Source organism: Callorhinus ursinus, unplaced genomic scaffold (assembly GCF_003265705.2).
Source record: "Callorhinus ursinus isolate GAN/ISIS: 27379988/994484 unplaced genomic scaffold, GSC_fseal_2.0 scaffold4, whole genome shotgun sequence".
Classification (NCBI taxonomy): Eukaryota; Metazoa; Chordata; class Mammalia; order Carnivora; family Otariidae; genus Callorhinus; species Callorhinus ursinus.
This window is the reverse complement of record NW_027397066.1, coordinates 5,806,559-5,823,037: the sequence shown is the minus strand read 5'-3', so window position 1 is coordinate 5,823,037 and position 16,479 is coordinate 5,806,559. Positions and strand designations below refer to the sequence as shown.

The window sequence follows — 16,479 nt, the reverse complement described above, 5'->3', positions numbered from 1 at the left end:
AAACTGAAGCCAGAAGAGGTTAAGTAATTTACCCAAGTTAACGTGCTAGAGAGTAGCAAAAGTGGGATAAAACCTGAGCAGAATAGGGCTCAGAACCCTGGCCTGTGATCATTTCCTCCCCTGGCCTCTTGAGGTACTGTGTGTCTTTATTCTGTGTTCAGTCTATTGCCTGGTGTAGACTGGCCACTCAATCAGGGCTTGTTGGTGGAATGAAAGGCAAGAAATGTTTATTGACCATTTATTACATGCCAGGTACTGTTACCTTCTTCTGTAAATAGTTTCTGACATGATCCTCGTGGCAGTCCTGGGGAGTAACTATCAATCTCCCCATTTCACAGATAAGGACTCCAAGGTGAAAATGAGGCTTGTCCCACCCCAAGGCCCGGCAGTTTAGGCCAATCTTAAATCTAGCTGGATCATGCTGGATGGGGCTGGCTCCATCTTTTCAGCTTTTCCCCCATTGCCTCTGGGAGTTTTTTGCTGTATTAGACAAAGAGACATTCCCCGACCCCCAGCATGCCTGCGAGAGAGAGAGAGAGAGAGAGAGAGAGAGAGAGAGAGAGAGAGAGAAGGATGGGGGGAGGGGGAGAGAAGATGGGGATACTCAAAAAGAACCCATGTTTTCTATCAAAGCACAGACAGTGGCTTAAGGCGCCCAGCAGATGGCAGGATGTGGCCAAAGATCCCCCAAGCCAGTCGGGCTGTTTGGGCGGGACCGCACCTCTTGGGTAACCAGCGCCTTCCTCAGGGAGGGTCTCCAGGGCCTACGCTCGCCCCACGAACTTCGGGGTGCACCCATCGCACCCAGCACTTAGCACCCTGGTCCTGGGCTCGTCTCCTCCCCGGACCTGGGCTCCGTAGCTCCCATTGCCAGGGACCCACACACCCAATTTCGAACCCACCCATTCATCAGACTCGGAGGCCGCGCAGTTCTGGGGAATCCCAAGGTGCACGTCCAGGCACTCCTCTCCTAGGGACAATGGTTTGGGGCAAACTACACCCCTTTGGGACCTCAGTTTCCCCATGTAGAATGAAGGGGGCTCTAAAAGGTCTAGACTTTACTTTCATTCATTAAATATTTAGAAAAACACAAAGAGGAAAGGCGTCTTTTGGAGAACGGGTAGATGAATCACTGCCGGTGTACCAGCCCGAATAGCAAATAAAGCCCAACGGGGCTTCCTGGGGGCTCCCTTCGCAGCCAGGACGAGCTCCTTTCCCTCCAAACCTCAGGCTCCCTGGCTCTAAAACGGGGAACAATTATTTTTCTAACGGTTGGGTTGTTAAGAGGTGACGGAGAACGGTGCTTATAAGGCGCTAAGCCTGGGCCTGGCACACAGTAGGTGCTCACAAATCGCTTACTGCGCGTAGGGAGCGCCCCTACTCCGGGATCGCGATTCCTCCCGGCCCACCCTGCACTCAGTTCGGCATTCCCCACCGCCCGGCTGCGCTCCACCCGCTGGGGCCCGCCGCACCCCCTCTTCCGGGCGTCCCCCGGGCTGCGCTCGCCCCCCCCCCCGCCCCTTCCCTCTTTCCCCTCCTTCTCCTTCTCCTCCTCCGCCCGCCGCGCCGCCTCCGGTCCCCCGCCCGCTGCAGCCGGCGAGGAGCGCGGTTCGGTGGCCGGCGCCGCGGGGCGCTCCGGGTTTCCGGGCGGGGCGGCGGAGGCCCCCGCAGAGAGGGCGCGGCGGGCGTGCGAGCGCAGCGGGGGGTGCCGGGACGAGGGGGCGCGGCGGGCGCGGTCCCGCCCCTGCGCGGCGCTCGGCCCCCTCCGGCTAGCGCGCGGCTGCAGCCTGGGCTGGGCGCTCGCCACGCGTCCCGCGTCCGGCTCCGCGCTCCGCGCTCCCCGCTCGCCGCGGCCGGGCATGTAGCGGCGGCAGGCGCCACGGCGGAATATGGGCGGGAACCACTCCCACAAGCCCCCCGTGTTTGACGAGAATGAGGAAGGTAAGAGGCGAGGGGCGCACCCCTCCTTCCCCCTGCGCGGCGCGCGGCTTGTGCCGAGGTTCCCCCTGTGCACCGCTGCCCCTCCGGGCCGGCGGGCCGAGTCGGACACGGGGTGCAGCCCAGCCTTCACTTGGGGAGCGGAAGGAGGAGCTGCCTCGGACTCAAGTCCGGGTGCTGCTCGGCTCCAGCTCCCCCCAAGCCCCGGTCTCCTGCAGAGCCGGAGGCTCAGGGAGGCGGCCTGTGTGTGTGTGTGTGTGTGTGTGTCGGTCCACGACGCGTTTGGTCTCGTGCACCGGCAGGCTCCACGCTACTCTCCTGCTTCGCCCAGGACAGCCTAGGGAAACTTTTCTTGGTTAAACTCCGTGACACTAAGGAAGGCGTCCCGCTTGTGGCAGCCTCCCTGGTGGAACGGTGGTGGAGCTTGTCCAGCCTCATCTAAATTCTAGGGCTGGTCTTCCTTGTGGCTCAGGTCCCTAGAGCTCGGTATTTGAACTGGCAAAACGCCATTTCCAGCGCTGTGTGTCCTGGGCAACTTGCTTAACCTCTCTGAAACCTTTGTTTCTTCACCCATGAGATGAGAATTATGATACCACCTACTACCCTAGAATATGGGATTGTTTGAAGCTTCACCACTGGTAATCCATGTAAAAAGTGTCTTATAATCAGTACGGTGTTGCTGGTTATCTGTTAACTCTGCCTTTAAAAGCTTGGTTTCTTAATGCTTTGGTTTCTCTGGTCTTCACCGTGCCCCACACAAGAACTAGGATGTACTGAGCACATACTATGTGCCAGGCACTGTTTTAGGGCTTTATACGTGTTCTCTCAGGTACCAGGTAGGTATTTCTGTTGTTCTGTTTGGCAATTGAAGGAAGGGATATGGCCTAGTCACAGCTCCTAAGGAGCAGAGCTGGCTTGGGGGTTGGCCAGTCTTCTCTGGAGGCAGTGCTTATCACCACCCAGGCATAGGCTTGTGGGCACAGATCATGGTTTCTAGAATGGCCAAGGCTGTGGGTGGCAGTCACATGCTGGCCCAGACAGCCCCTCTCCAAAGGCTACGTGAAGACAGTTAACATAAGTTAAGTGGGTCAGCCCGATTTGGTGCTTTCCGAAAGGAGTTCCTCGTCTAGTGACGCCGAATAATCCATGACCATCCATGGTGATAAGGGTGGTGAGTGGGGCCAGTGAAGGCACCTGGGCACCCAAGGAGACCGGAGGCCTTCCTCGTTCTTTAGTCTGGGGCACAGGCAGGTGGAGAGCCAGGCATGGACAGATGAGAGGTAGGCAGGGAGGTGGTGGGGGCCCCTGGGTGTCCCAGGAAGAGTCTGGACACATGCAGCTGAACTTGTCCCTGGCCAAGTTCACACTAACCCTGAACTTCTCCCTGGAAGTCAATCACTGTCTGCTGGTGTGCTCTGCTGTGGGACAGCCTACTTGGGGCGGCTCTGGGATAGACTTGTCCCCTTCGGAGCACTTTTGTCATTCATGATTACATTCAGGACTGTTCAGACCCTATGAAAACACAAATACTTAGTGACAGGTGGAGAGCATGACTTGCGTCAGAACCCTTCTATTTGCAACAAGTCAAAGCTCTCCTATCTATCTTGGTGAAGGGATCTGTATGAGTCGGCTCAGGCTGTCATAACACAGTACCACTGATGCTTAAACGACAGAATTCGTTGGTGGTGGCGGCCTCAACAGCAGAGATTTGTTTTCTCACTGGTCTAGAGGCCAGACGTCGGAGCTCCCGTGCTGTCAGGGCTGGTTTCTGGTGAGAGCTCTCTTCCTGGTTTCGTCTGTGCTTGAGGCGCTGGAGGGAGCTGTCCGGTGTCTCTTCTCCTTCTTACGTGAACACCAGTCCTATCAGATTAAGGCCCCACCCTTATGACCACACTTAACATCTATCTCCATAAAGGCCCTATCTCCAAACGTAGTCAGATTGGAGGTTAGAACTTCCACATGAAGTTTGGAGGGGACAACCACTGAGCCCATAACGGGAGCCTTTCGTGAAAACCACGGACCCCCTTCATAGAAGAAAGCACAAACTTACGTATCACCTCCAAAAATTACAGGGGTTCGTGGTTCTAGCCTGGATCAAAGGCCGTACTTTAGGTTATTTTCTTAGCATTTTTCTTTTATTTGCAGGGGGAATTCGCCTCCCTTATATTGACAACTCTCTCTCTCCTTTATCCCAGAAAACATTCTTTAAAATATCGATTGGCAAAATAGTTATATCTGGTATAACCAACCTTTTGATTTTCCTGCTGTTGTTCCTCATTCCAAAAGCAGATTGGACCCAAGGTTAACTGCCTGTTTCAGGGCTCTTGAAGTACAAGGTTAGGACTCGCCTCATTTTGCCAGCTTCCAGCCCAGTGAAACATTAACTTGTTTGATTTTGCCAGCATATCTCTCATATATTTTCCTGTGCAAGTAAAGCACTGTTATTTGCCACCAATTGATTCATTTATTCTGTAGGCATTGACTGATCATCTTTTTTTGCACCCACCCCTGTGCTAGGCACCAAGAATATGGAGAAGATGAAGGCAAATATCCTACTCTCAGGGAGCTCCTGGAGCAAATAAATACCCAGGACAATGCAGGGAGCTCAGAGAACTATGGTAACCTAGAGGAGGGTCCCTGACCCTGGTGCAGGGAGGAGGGGCAAAGAAGCCTTCCTCTTAGTATTGAGTCTTGTGCAAATGGCAGACGTTACCAGTAAGGAGGGGTTGGAAGAGAAGGGGAAGTGTGTATTAGAAGGAAGGAACAGAATATGCAAAGGCAGATGGTAAAGAGTAAGCAGGGCTCATTGGAGACGTTGTCGGGGGTGCTTAGTACTCCTGGCTGTGTGCAGTGTGAGGTTGGAAGGCATGGAGTTGAACCCCAACTGCTGGACCAGCCTTAAAGGGCCAAGTGGCCATGTGTTTGGACTTGATCCTATAGGCATCCAGAGTCACTGAAGAATTTTAAGCAGGGGAGTGACATGGTCCAGTGAACGCACATGCTCTCCCAAACCAGAATTGTTGGGTGGTTGAAGATGCAAACACCTACCTGGGCAAAAAAAAACCCCAAAACAAACAAACAAAAAAACACCTCCCTGGGCAAAAACAAGTCTGGTTTGTAAGTAATTTAATACTAAACCCTAGCTGAAAGTTTGCATTGCATAACTGTATCATGCCCATTTTCATTCAGATGGCAAAAGTTTAACTTGCATTCAGGTAATATTAACAACTAACTTCCTGACACAGTGCATGCGCTGCTTTTCATGCCTAATTGGGAATCATCACAACTCGGCCTGGGGAGGTCTCAGAGTCTGCATCGTACTAGAGAGGTAACTGAATTGGGGACCCCAGGAAAAGCCCGTAGCCTGTGTGTGGATGAGCTGGGACTTACACCCAGGTCTGTTGAACTCCAGAGGTGGGGACCTAACAGTGTTCCCTGTGCTGCTTCTGGAAGCCTAGGGGAAATGTAACTCTCACAGATGCGTTTGGCCATGCACATGAGCCCAGCACTCAGGTCAGGCTCTGCCACGCCACGCCACACCATGCCACGCCACCCCACGGGGCTCTTCGCACAGAAGCTAGTAACAATACATTCTGGCACCTGCTCATTTACAATAACCATCTCACAGGCCATCTTCAAAAAGCATTTGTTGGGCAGTCACATCAAAATACAGCCTCGAGGAATGAAAACAAATTCTCTTCCATTCCAAATTCATGTCAAAATTGCGTTTAAGTTGTTTTTCCCCACACACGGTCCTTATCCACATCTAGACATTTTTATATAAGCGTCCACCTGCCGCAGATACAACGGTTTCTGCTTTTTCTCTTAGCATTGTATTCAAAGTGGCTTAGGTTGCAACGGTGTCTTCAAATCAATAGTTTCATGGGCTGTAATATTCCATCAAATGGGACTCTTATAATTTACTTAAATATTTTCTTACTGTTAGACATTTAGGCTACTTTCATGATTCCATCTTTATAAATAAGTTGCTTGAAAATTTTGTGAATATTTTCCCCTTCTTTTAAAGGAATTCCTGGGGCATCTGGGTTAGGCGTCCGACTCTTGATTTCAAGTTAGGCGTCTGACTCTTGATTTCAGCTCAGGTCATGATCTCAGGGTTGTGAGATCAAGCTGGGCGTCGAGCTCCCTGCTGGGCATAGAGCCTGCTTAAGATTCTCCCTCTCCCTCTCTTATGTGTGTGTGTGTGTGTGTGTGTGTGTGTGTGTGCGTGCGTGCATGTGCTCTCTCTCTCTTTCTCTCAAATAAATAAGTAAATAGTCTTAAAGCGCAAGGGGAGGGATTATTGGATCCAAGGGAGTGAATATTTTTTAGAACTCCAGAAACATGTTGTAAATTATGTTTCCAAAGGATTTTTTTTTAAATCAGTGCTCTATATATTTATGGCTGGCATCCACACACTTGGGGGTATTGATTTGGCAACCTCATAAGCAGCTCTGGGTATTCTCATTTTAGAATGTCATATGTTAAAGGGTCATTTAAGTGTTATTTCTATATTATTATTGGTCCAGGTAACTTTACCAGAACATGAAAACATCTTCTTGGTCTAACCAAATCTGCATGAAACTCAGAACTGAAAACATCTTCTTGGTCTAACCAAATCTGCCACAAATGTTGCTTTCCTCTGGAAATTGACACCCAAGGCAATTAAAGAATCACCCCCTAAGTAAATAAAATCTTTAAAAAACCAAAACAAACAAACAAAGAATCACCCCTTAACGTTCCAGTCATGCTTCATCTGGAGACAGTCTTTTGAAAACTTTGCTCTTATAATGAGAGTCTCTACAGAGGTGGAGGCTGGACAGGTGCCATGTAAGGGATGTGGATTTAGGGGCTTGGTATTCATAGCTATATCAGGCATGTGCATATTTCATGCAGGAGTCTAGGATGTAAACCTTAGGTTTTTAGATCTAGACCTCATTTGAAAATGTGTTTTGATTTGTCTTCTACGTGGTGGGGGGTGGGGGAGGTTAAGAAAATAGCCATAAATCAGTATGAGATTGTTTAGTAGAAATGAATGGTAAGATCCATCTCTACTTTTCAACACTCCTAGAAAATACGTATGAATTGTATAAGCTTAAAGCATGTGTCAGTCATCTCTATAAAGTCAGACATGTGTATACAAACTACTGTATTTCGTTGATTCTAAGGCACACATTTTTCCATGTTTGAAATCTCTGAACTGGGGATGCAGTTCGGCCAGTGTGGTATTTGTGATGTAGTTTTATTATTTGCATGTGGTCATAGCTGTTCACATGAGCATGATATATAATGGGTCTAAAAGAGCTTTTTCAAGGGACTAGAAAGAATCACATCGTAGGTTCATTGGCAGCATTTCCCTCTTAGTGGTACATAAAACGACGGTGCATTTCACGTGGATGGCATCTGAGATGAGGTGTAATGTGGTGTGGCAGGTGAGCCTCCTTCAGTTAACCAACATGAGGTCTTTTGAAGGGCATTAATTGGCTCTGGCCACTTCTCACCACCTGCATCACTACCACCTGGTCCAAGCCATGGTCACACCTCTGGCTTAGATTATTACAATAGCCTCCCTAGCTGGTCTCCTTGCTCTTGCTCCCCTCCCCCACAGCATCACCTCAATGCAACACTGAAGTGATCCTGCAGAAGTGGGCATGGGGCATGTCAGTCCCCGCTCAACCCCCTCTCCTTCTGCCCTAGCAACAAATAAAAGCAGAAGTCATTATAGATGCCCATCAAGCCCGGCCTCTTTGACCCCATCTCCTTTCTTTCTCCAGCCCACCTGCCTCCCTCCTGCCTCGAGACACACAGACGCCCTCATACTATAGCCCCGTACCTGCTCCCCGTGCCTGCAGGACTTCTCCCCCAGGACCCTCTTCCTCACCTCTGCTTGTCTTCACGCAAATGCCACCTTCCTTGTAAGGCCTTCGCTGACCACCCTCCTTACGATGGCACTCCCAGCCCACCTTCCTGGCCTTCCTTTGCTTCATAGCAATTATCATCATCTCTCATACCATTTATTTTCCTTATTCCCTTAGTTACAGTGTTCCCCCACGTGGTCACAAGCTCCCTTAAGGTAGGGATGTGGTGGGATTTATTCACTGCTGTGTGCCCAAGGCCTAAAAGAACACCTGGGACACAGCAGATGTCCATACACTTTTGAGGGACAGATGAATAAATGAATGAAGGTGTGCATCTCCTGGTGGAACCAGGTTCTCAGCAATGTCATCAGGAATCTGCCTCCTTGGATTCTCTGCTCTCCTCTGTGTGGCTTCAGGCCTGCTGTCTCATCATGGGGCCCCTACGACCTCGAGGCTCAGAGCCTTGTAGCTCTGAGTGTGGAAAGGGAGCCTCTTTTTTCATAGTCGCTGCAGAAGAAGAATCCCAGGATTCATCCTGATGAGTTGTGGTTAAGTCTTGAGCATTCTTGAACCGATCACTGTGACTGGGGAGAAATGAGGCTCTCCGTGGTCAGGCTGGGTCACATGCCCACCCTCTGATCTTGGGGGTGGAGTTGGCATCACTTGAGGAATGTGGACTAAGAAAGTCTGGGCAGGATTTTCCCGAGGAGTACTGGGGTTTCAAGAGAACAAGGGTAAGTGAAACTAAGAAACCTCCACACCAGTCCTTGCTTTACCGTGTCCTTTGAGACATGGTTTGGAACACTGGCTCATCTCAGTTTGACCGCATGTCCATCTTCTGCACTAGACTGAGGCCTCCGGAAGAGCAGCAAGCATTTCTTTTTCATCTTCATGTCTGCAAGGCCTGGAACGGGGCCAGGGAAGGCACACACAGCAGCTATTGGTTGAATGAAAGGCAAAAGTAGTCACTTAGTGGGGTCGATTTCTTGCATTCCTCCCAGTTCGGAGGCTTTTGAGAAACAGACGTGGAACGTTCACACTTATTACCACTAAAGTTTGTTTGGAGAAGGTGCCTTGGATTTGAGTCCAGAATGACCTTTCGATTGCTGTCCCTCAGTTTCGCCCTTGGGGCTTGCTTGGGCAGACTGGAGTCTGCAGAGTGGGTTCTATACCCAGCTTGGTGGATCCCAGTTATAATGCACAGAGGACTCCTGAGAAATTTCCCCGAATGTCAACCTGTAAAGGTGAATGGGTATCAGACTCTTGCATATCACGATGCGGGATATCACTTCTCTTCCCGCCGAGAGAGAAGGCGGAGATGGTTCCTGTTGCTCTCTGCTTAAAACAAAACTCCTGTTTTATGGGGCACAGAAGGGTAGAGAGAAGGGGCGATGGCTTTCCCACAATATGAGCTGGAGTGAAGAGGGTGTTAAGATGGAAACAGGGTTTATGTTGAGTCTTGAGGGAAGGGTTTAAATGCCTTAAGAGAAAAAGGATCGGTATTTTAGGAGGATCATACAGCATAAGCTAGCACTGAGCTTAGGCATTTTCCTGAGAGACTTGGAAGGAACAAAATATTCTTAGCAGTACTCGGTTGTCTAAAATCTGGGCTCCGCGCAGTTGGAGATGGAGATGGAGAAACTGTTCTAGAAAGAGTGGTGAGGGTCCCGACACCCCAGAGGACTGTTCCCGCACCGAAAACAATGGGGCTTCCTCTCCCTTGCCGTAAGTCTTGGAGTTCTTCAAGACTGAGCCCCTGGGCCTCTTGCTCAGCCCTGCCCCGTCTCCCCGCTGATCTTGTCCCTCCTGCCTGCCCAGTCACCCCGCATCGGCCCGGGTGCGGTCAGGAGACTGAAGCCACACCGGTTTTCAGAAAGAGAACATGTCATACAAAGAATTCGTCTAGTAAAAAGGCTAACTGTGAAAAGGAGTCGGAGAAGACTCTAGGACAGAAGTAGCAGCTCCTCCTGGCAGGGCTGAGGGTCAGGCTGCGTTTCAGATCTCTTTGGAGAGGGCCCAGTGGCTAGAGGAACAGGCAGCCTACAGGGCCGGGGCTGGGGGGCGGGGCAGAGGAACTTTCTGGAGGGTGCAGCTCATCCATGAGGGCCACTGAGGGGAGGGCTGCCGGGCCCCCTGCCCACCTGCGGGCTGACAGGTGGACAACCAGGTGGAAGAAGGGAGGTCCCTTCCCGGGCTGGTCTGGCAGTGCCTCTCTTGTGCCCTCTGTTGGCAGTGCCTAGCGGGAAGCCGGCTGGCAACGCAGAGTCCTGCGGAGTCCTGCCCCAGCGTCACAGAGCGGTGGCTTTGGAGCTGAGGGACACTACGTTAATAACTGGTGCCTGTTTCTTTCTTTTAGCAGTGACTCAGTAAGTTATTTCCTTCATTCGTATTTCTCCTCTGGCCTCCAAATCTGTGTTTCTGTATGTAATTCCACTTGGATGCCGAGAAGAATACCTCAAATTCAAAATAACCTGGGGCACCTGGGTGACTCAGTCGGTTAAGTGTGGGACTCTTGATTTCAGCTCAGGTGATGATCTCAGGTTCATGAGATTGAGCCCCACGTGGGCTCTGTGCTCAGCTGGGAGTCTGCTTGTCTCTCGCCCTCCCCGTCTGCTGCTCCCCAGTGCAATCTCTCTCTCTCTCTCAAATAAATAAAATAAAATCTATACACAAGCAAAAACCTAAAGCCCAAAATGACCTCAAACTCACATGCTTCCAGAGTCTCCCAGCTTAGTGCATATAGTACCATCATCTGTGCAGTTGCAGAGGCCAAAATATCTCAGGGTTTTTCCTCAGCATTTCCATCTGCCTTCCCCCACAAGTCCAGCTAGGCACCTGGCTGTGTTGATTTTACCTCCCAAGTCTCTCCCAAATCTGCCCCATCTTTCCAGCCCTACCCGCTGCCGCCTCCACTCAAGCGTCGCCCCCACCATGCAGCCTCCCCCCCAGACTCATGACTGAAGTCACAGCAATGATGGTAGTCCTGTTACCAGCGTTCGGGAGCGGCTTCCACTGCTCTCGGGCTAAAGATTCAGACTGTGATGTGGTCCCCGAGGCCCTGTGGGGGCTGGAACCTGTCCACCTCTCACATCTCATCCCACCCTCTCCCTCACTGCATGAGTTAAATCACTCCACGTGCTTCAAGTTCTTAGCCCAAACCCTGGCTCACTGTTACTGTATTACTGTTCCATGCAGCTATCGACCTTCCTTCTGCTCGTACTCAGTGCTACTGTTTATGCTCTTGGACCACGGGGCATCCTTTCAGTTTTGGGGACGTTTCATGTCACTCCTGCCCCAGGGCCTTACCACGTGTCGTTGCCTCTGCCTGAAATGCTCCCCCACCTCACCCGGCTTGGCTTGGTCATCTCCCACTCACCCTTCTCCTGGATCCCTTCTCTGATTCCCAGGCTGGGTCAAGACCCCACCCTGCCCCCACATTACCGTACGCTTCCTCATTGAATTTATCACAGTGTTAGTTCTACATTTATTCACATGAGTACTTCATTAGTGTCTGTCTCCCCCGTGAGCCCGGAGTCTCCTCCAGCACAGGGCCCGTGGCTCTTGTAGCGTTTCATCCGGGTCCCACTGCTTTACAAAATGTCTGTCCTCGTAGCTGCTTGTCCTTGAGCAATTTTCAGAAAATACAGAGCAAAATCACCGTGCAACTTATGAAAGGTAACAGGGTCCCTCCCGGTGTCTGAAGAATGACGCTGTGTGAGAGGTATGGTTATTGGGGGTTCACTCAGTGTCATAGGTGGTAACCTTGGGGCGCTGGTCCCACTTCTTTCTGGATAACTGGAAAGTTCTTTCTCTCCTGCCAGTCTCTCCCCAGCTCCATCACTGGTATCCCATCTGGGGAATTATTATTATTATTATTTTTTACCACAGCCCTATATACCCCTATTGTTATTTATTTAATTCTGTTTTCTATCTTGACTTGTTTTATTTTAACAGAACCTTCTACCAAGGAACTTCATGTTTCTAGCTGCAACTGGAAATGGATTAAGACTTCTTAAATAGGAAGCAAGATAAAGTAGGTAGATGCAGAACAGTGACGTTCAGGGTGGCCGTGTGTGCCTTTGTAGACCCTTCGCTTATGACTTGCTCGGTGGACGTTTTTTGAATGGATCTGTAGTGGATGAATTGTCGGTGGGATAGACGGTGGTTGTGTGGCTGCAGGGCCTGCCTGGCTCAGGTGCTGGGAAGGTAACAGCAGGCCCCTGAGGACATACGCTAGGGCGCAGCCTGATGCTCTCCCAGTCAGTTCCCCTTAGTGATGGGGTGTGGGCCACTGGGCTTGGGCATCTCTGGGATCCACCAGGCCCCCAGGCTGGCTTCATCATGGAGTCTTCCAGCAGGGAGGCCCCTTACCTAGGGTAGTGTTTAAGAGCACAGACCCGGGGTCAGACTGCCGAGAGCCCCATGCCGGCCCTGCTACCTACTCGTGGAGTGACCTCCAGTAAGTGTCTTTTCCTTCCCGATTGCTGGTTTCCTCCTCTGTAAAATGGAGAGGAAATGGGCCTTACTTTGTAAACTGTTTTGAGGAGTAAGTGAGTTACTCTATGGGTCATGCTTACTACATAGTCTGGCACATAATAAAGTAAGTGCCGTGTAAAGTTCACTAAATAAGGTTACATTTTGTGACTGAGGGAGGTCAGTGCATAGAGGTTACAAGCAGAGATTTGGGGGTTCCACAGGGTGAGATGCTGATTTTCTGTGTATTGTCTGTGTAACTGTGGGCCAGCGACTTTACCTCCCTAAGCCTTAGTTTCTTCCTCTTGAGAATGGGGCTACAACTGTACGGTTGCCATGGGAACGGAGTGAGGTGATGTCAGCACCCGGCTGTGTAAGGTATGTCATGTGAGCAGAGGGATGTTGGGTGAGAGTCGCTGTTTCTTGAGCCAGAAAAAGGAGGTGTTCTGACTTCCTCCTGGGTGACTGCCAGGCCCTGCTGTCAGGAGGGTCTTTCCCCATTTCCATTCTCCAGGAAACGGCCCGTTCCAACAGACTCTGCCCTCAAAGCTTCCTTGCCCGAGACCTTATTACATCTGTCAGGAAGGGCAAGGCCTGTGTTTAGAAGCCTGACTGTGACCAGGTCATGTGAAACAGTGACCAGGGAGCAGGTGTCCTTTTGCCAGTGGTCAGTGTCATGACGTGGATCAAGCCACCTTTCGAGTCTTGTGTTTGCTAAATCCCACGGAGGCCCTGGAGGCTGGAGTGGGGTTTTAGGGAGGATTAGATATTGGGCCCCTGTCTTTTAGAAGATGTCCATCCTCTTAGGCATTTGAGAGGAAAGAAGAAAAAGATTTCTGGATGCCACATGTTGTGGATTGAATTGAGTCCCCCAGAATAAGTAAGGTGAAGCCTGACTCCCAATACCTTAGAATGTGAGCTTATTTGGAGACAGAGATGCAGTGAATTAAGATGAGGCCACTAGCGTGGGCCCTCGTCCAGTAGAACTGGTATTCTTATAAAAAGGGGAAATTGGGGCACAAAGGCAGACACACACATGAGGAGAATGCCATGTGAACATGAAGACGGAGTTTGGGACGTTTGGTAATGCCCCCACAAGCCAAGGAACACCGAAAATTGCAGGCAATTCCCTGGAAACTAGGAGAGAGGCAAGGAGCAGGGGACACAGAAGAAACCAACCCTGCTGGCGTCTCAGTCTTAGACTTGCAGCCTCCAGAACTGGGAGGGGATAAGTCTCAGTTGTTTTGAGCCCTCCTGTATGTGGTGCTTTGTCATGGTGGCCCTGGGAAACAAATACACCTAGTTTTACCATTATATAGCAACTTCAATGCGTCATTTCAGATGAGGCCCCGAATTAGGTTTGGGAAGTGTTTCCAGAAAAGGTAACTTCTGATACCTGTCCTGAAGGAGGAACAGGTAAGAGCCAAGGGGAGGCCACGTGGGGGGAAGGAAACTGGGAAGACGGTGCAGGAAAAGGCCCTTCTGGGCAGAGGGGGCCGCATGTACGGAGGCAAGGTGGGCAGAGGGAACTGGAAGATGTTCAGTACCCCAGAGTTAATGGGGAGTGGGCATGATGGGGGAGGGGGGAGCAGCCTTAGAGATGGGGCTGGAGACTAAGGCTAGCACCAGGCGTTCAAGATCCTAGAATGTCACGCTGTGCGTCTCAGTTAGGGGTGTTACAGCAAATAGCCCACACTGGGGGCTTAAGCAACAGACATTTATTTCTCACGCTTCTGGAGGTGGCAAGTCCAAGATCAAGGTGTTGATGAGAGTTCACTTCGGGTTTGCAAACAGCTGTTTTCTCGGGTTATCCTCACTTGGTGGAGACGGAGGGAGCTCTTAGCTCTTCTTCTTCTAAGGACACCGATCCCATCGTAGGGACCCCATGTTCATGACCTCATCTCCCCCTGATTACCTCCCCAAATTAACTGATTACCTTGCCAAAGTCCCCACCTCCAAGTAACACCCCACTGAGGGTCAGGGTTCCAGTATATGAATTTTGGGGGGGACACAGTATGCACAGGTCAGTAACATTGAGGAATTTGACTTCTTAGTTGGCAGGGCTGGCTACCTAATTTGTGGGACTCAGCGTGAAAGAAAAATGGGTTCCCTTGTGCAAGAACCACAAAACTACCATTAAAGCTACAAAATTATGAAGCTTTTTCCTTTCTTCCATGGTCTCCATCTCTCTCGGTTTGTCGTGCTGTTTTTTTTTTTTTTTTCTAATTTGCTATTTAATAGCATTCTAGGCAAACAGTATTTAAAATTTTAAATTATCACGGAAAGAATATTGTGCAATGCCGGTTTTAAATGCAAATACAAGAGCAGTTAACTCATGTGCAGAATTGCCAGAATTACACAATTCATATTTCAAAGCACATGCGTGCATACGTATTTTGTTCTTACCAGAACAGAGGAAATGCTATGCAAAATGAACTCAACTGTTTTAATTTCTCTCCTTGATATGTGCATGTTGTGCCAATGCTCTCTACCTTCAGCTTACTAATGAGTAAGGAGACAGAGGAAAAAGGAGCTTTGGTTGTCCCATCTTTGTCCCTTCTGTGTCTTCAATTCAGCATCAGGAATTAGCTCACACATAACTTGGGGAGGAGGGTATCATAGGGTTCCTTGGTCCCTCATGCTCCTTAGAATGTCACTGCCCTTCGTTACTCAGATGTAAACAAAACTCATCTACCCGGGTCTTGCTGAGCCTGCACACATTGTGGTTCTACCAGAATTCTGTGCTTGTGGAGCGTTACAGATGAATGGGGGCCACACACATTGGCCACATAGCCTCTGCTCATGCACATGCGTCACTGTAATCCCTTAGGGAGCAACATTTCAGGGATAAAAGCAACCCCTGGGTGTTAAGCCAAGTGCAGGGCCCTTCTGAGCACAGAGCTCTGTGTGCTCAGGTTGCACTTCCATGAAGCTGGCCCTGTTGGTAGAAGACGAAGAGACACTAAAGCTTAATCTGGGGGGTGATGTGACCAGGTTTTCCTTTTAGAATGATCATGATACTTGCAGAATGGGTTGGCAGGGGGAGAAACTGGTGGCTATGAAAGCATTATAAAAATCCACAAGAAAGGGAGGAGGGTCGTAAATGTCCATAATGGAATATATTTGCATGAATATAGTTACTTTAATCACATATATTGATGTATATGTAAACAAAACTACAACTGAAGATGCTCTGCAGATCTTCTGGTCCCATCACCCTGTGGAAAATGCCAGTGAGTTTCTATTTGTAGATGATACAGCTTATCAAATTCAACAAAATCTTGGTGTGTGCGGCAGGATTTTCTGCAGTTCACTTAAGTGATGTAAGAAATTTATGAATTCCATTTAAAATGTAATTATTTTCAAGCACACTTTTTAAACAAAATTGAAAAGTCGCCACATGTCATATTTAATAAGTTCCAACACAGTTTCTTAACCCTGCTCTCCAGAGTATAATTACTCCATCAATCTTCCAGGAGAATCAAAGGGAGCTTAGTGGAACACACCTTTCATGCGTTAAACCAGAATTATGTTTGCTTTGGATTTACATTTGAAAGTAATTTACACTGGCATTTTATTTCTTCCAGAAAATAACAAATGTTGCTGTTCTTTCCTAGGTATCATGGTCTTAAACTGAGGTTATAAGTCTTTCAGGGCTATTATTTGCCAATCCCTTTAATTTCTGTGGTGTGGTGGGTGGGAGGGGAAAGAAAACTATGATTTAGGATTATTTTCTTTCTTTCTTTGTTTTTTTTTAAGATTTATTTATTTATTTGAGAGAGAGAGAGAGAGAGAGAGAGCATGAGCGGGGAGAGGGGCAGAGGGAGAGAAACTCAAGCAGCCTCTGCTGAGTGCAGAGCCCATGACTCTGAGATCATGACCCTGACCTAACTGAGCCACCCAGGCACCCTAGATTATTTTTCTTTCTTAGCCAGCAAATAAGACACAAGATTTGGCCCTAGTATGCAGTTTGGCAATTTTTGGTTTATTTTTTGGCTTACCCTGTGTTGCCCCTGTGGGGGATGCATCCACTTATCTTGCTAGATGGCATTTATGTGTTTGTAAGTAATGGGAACATTGTGTTAGATTTTGGTGTAGATTTCTGGTTGAGGTCAATAGGGCAGAGCGTCCCAAATATGAGGTTGTTTGAGATGGGGTGGAAGAAATACTCTTTAAAATATCACCAGTGTATTATCTGCTGACAACTACC

General features: G+C 49.4%; 1 protein-coding gene across 3 annotated transcripts in view; it reads left to right on the top strand.

Moving 5' to 3' along the window:
- Positions 1-1,771: 1,771 nt before the first annotated feature.
- STK32B (serine/threonine kinase 32B) overlaps positions 1,772-16,479 on the top strand; it is a 416,268-nt gene continuing 401,560 nt past the window's right edge. For all 3 annotated transcript variants that reach the window (XM_025887383.2, XM_025887382.2, XM_073891419.1), the window contains exon 1: positions 1,772-1,941. In XM_025887383.2, coding sequence (XP_025743168.1) covers positions 1,890-1,941 — 52 coding nt within the window. In that variant the 5' untranslated portion in view covers positions 1,772-1,889. The remainder of the gene's footprint in view (positions 1,942-16,479) is intronic.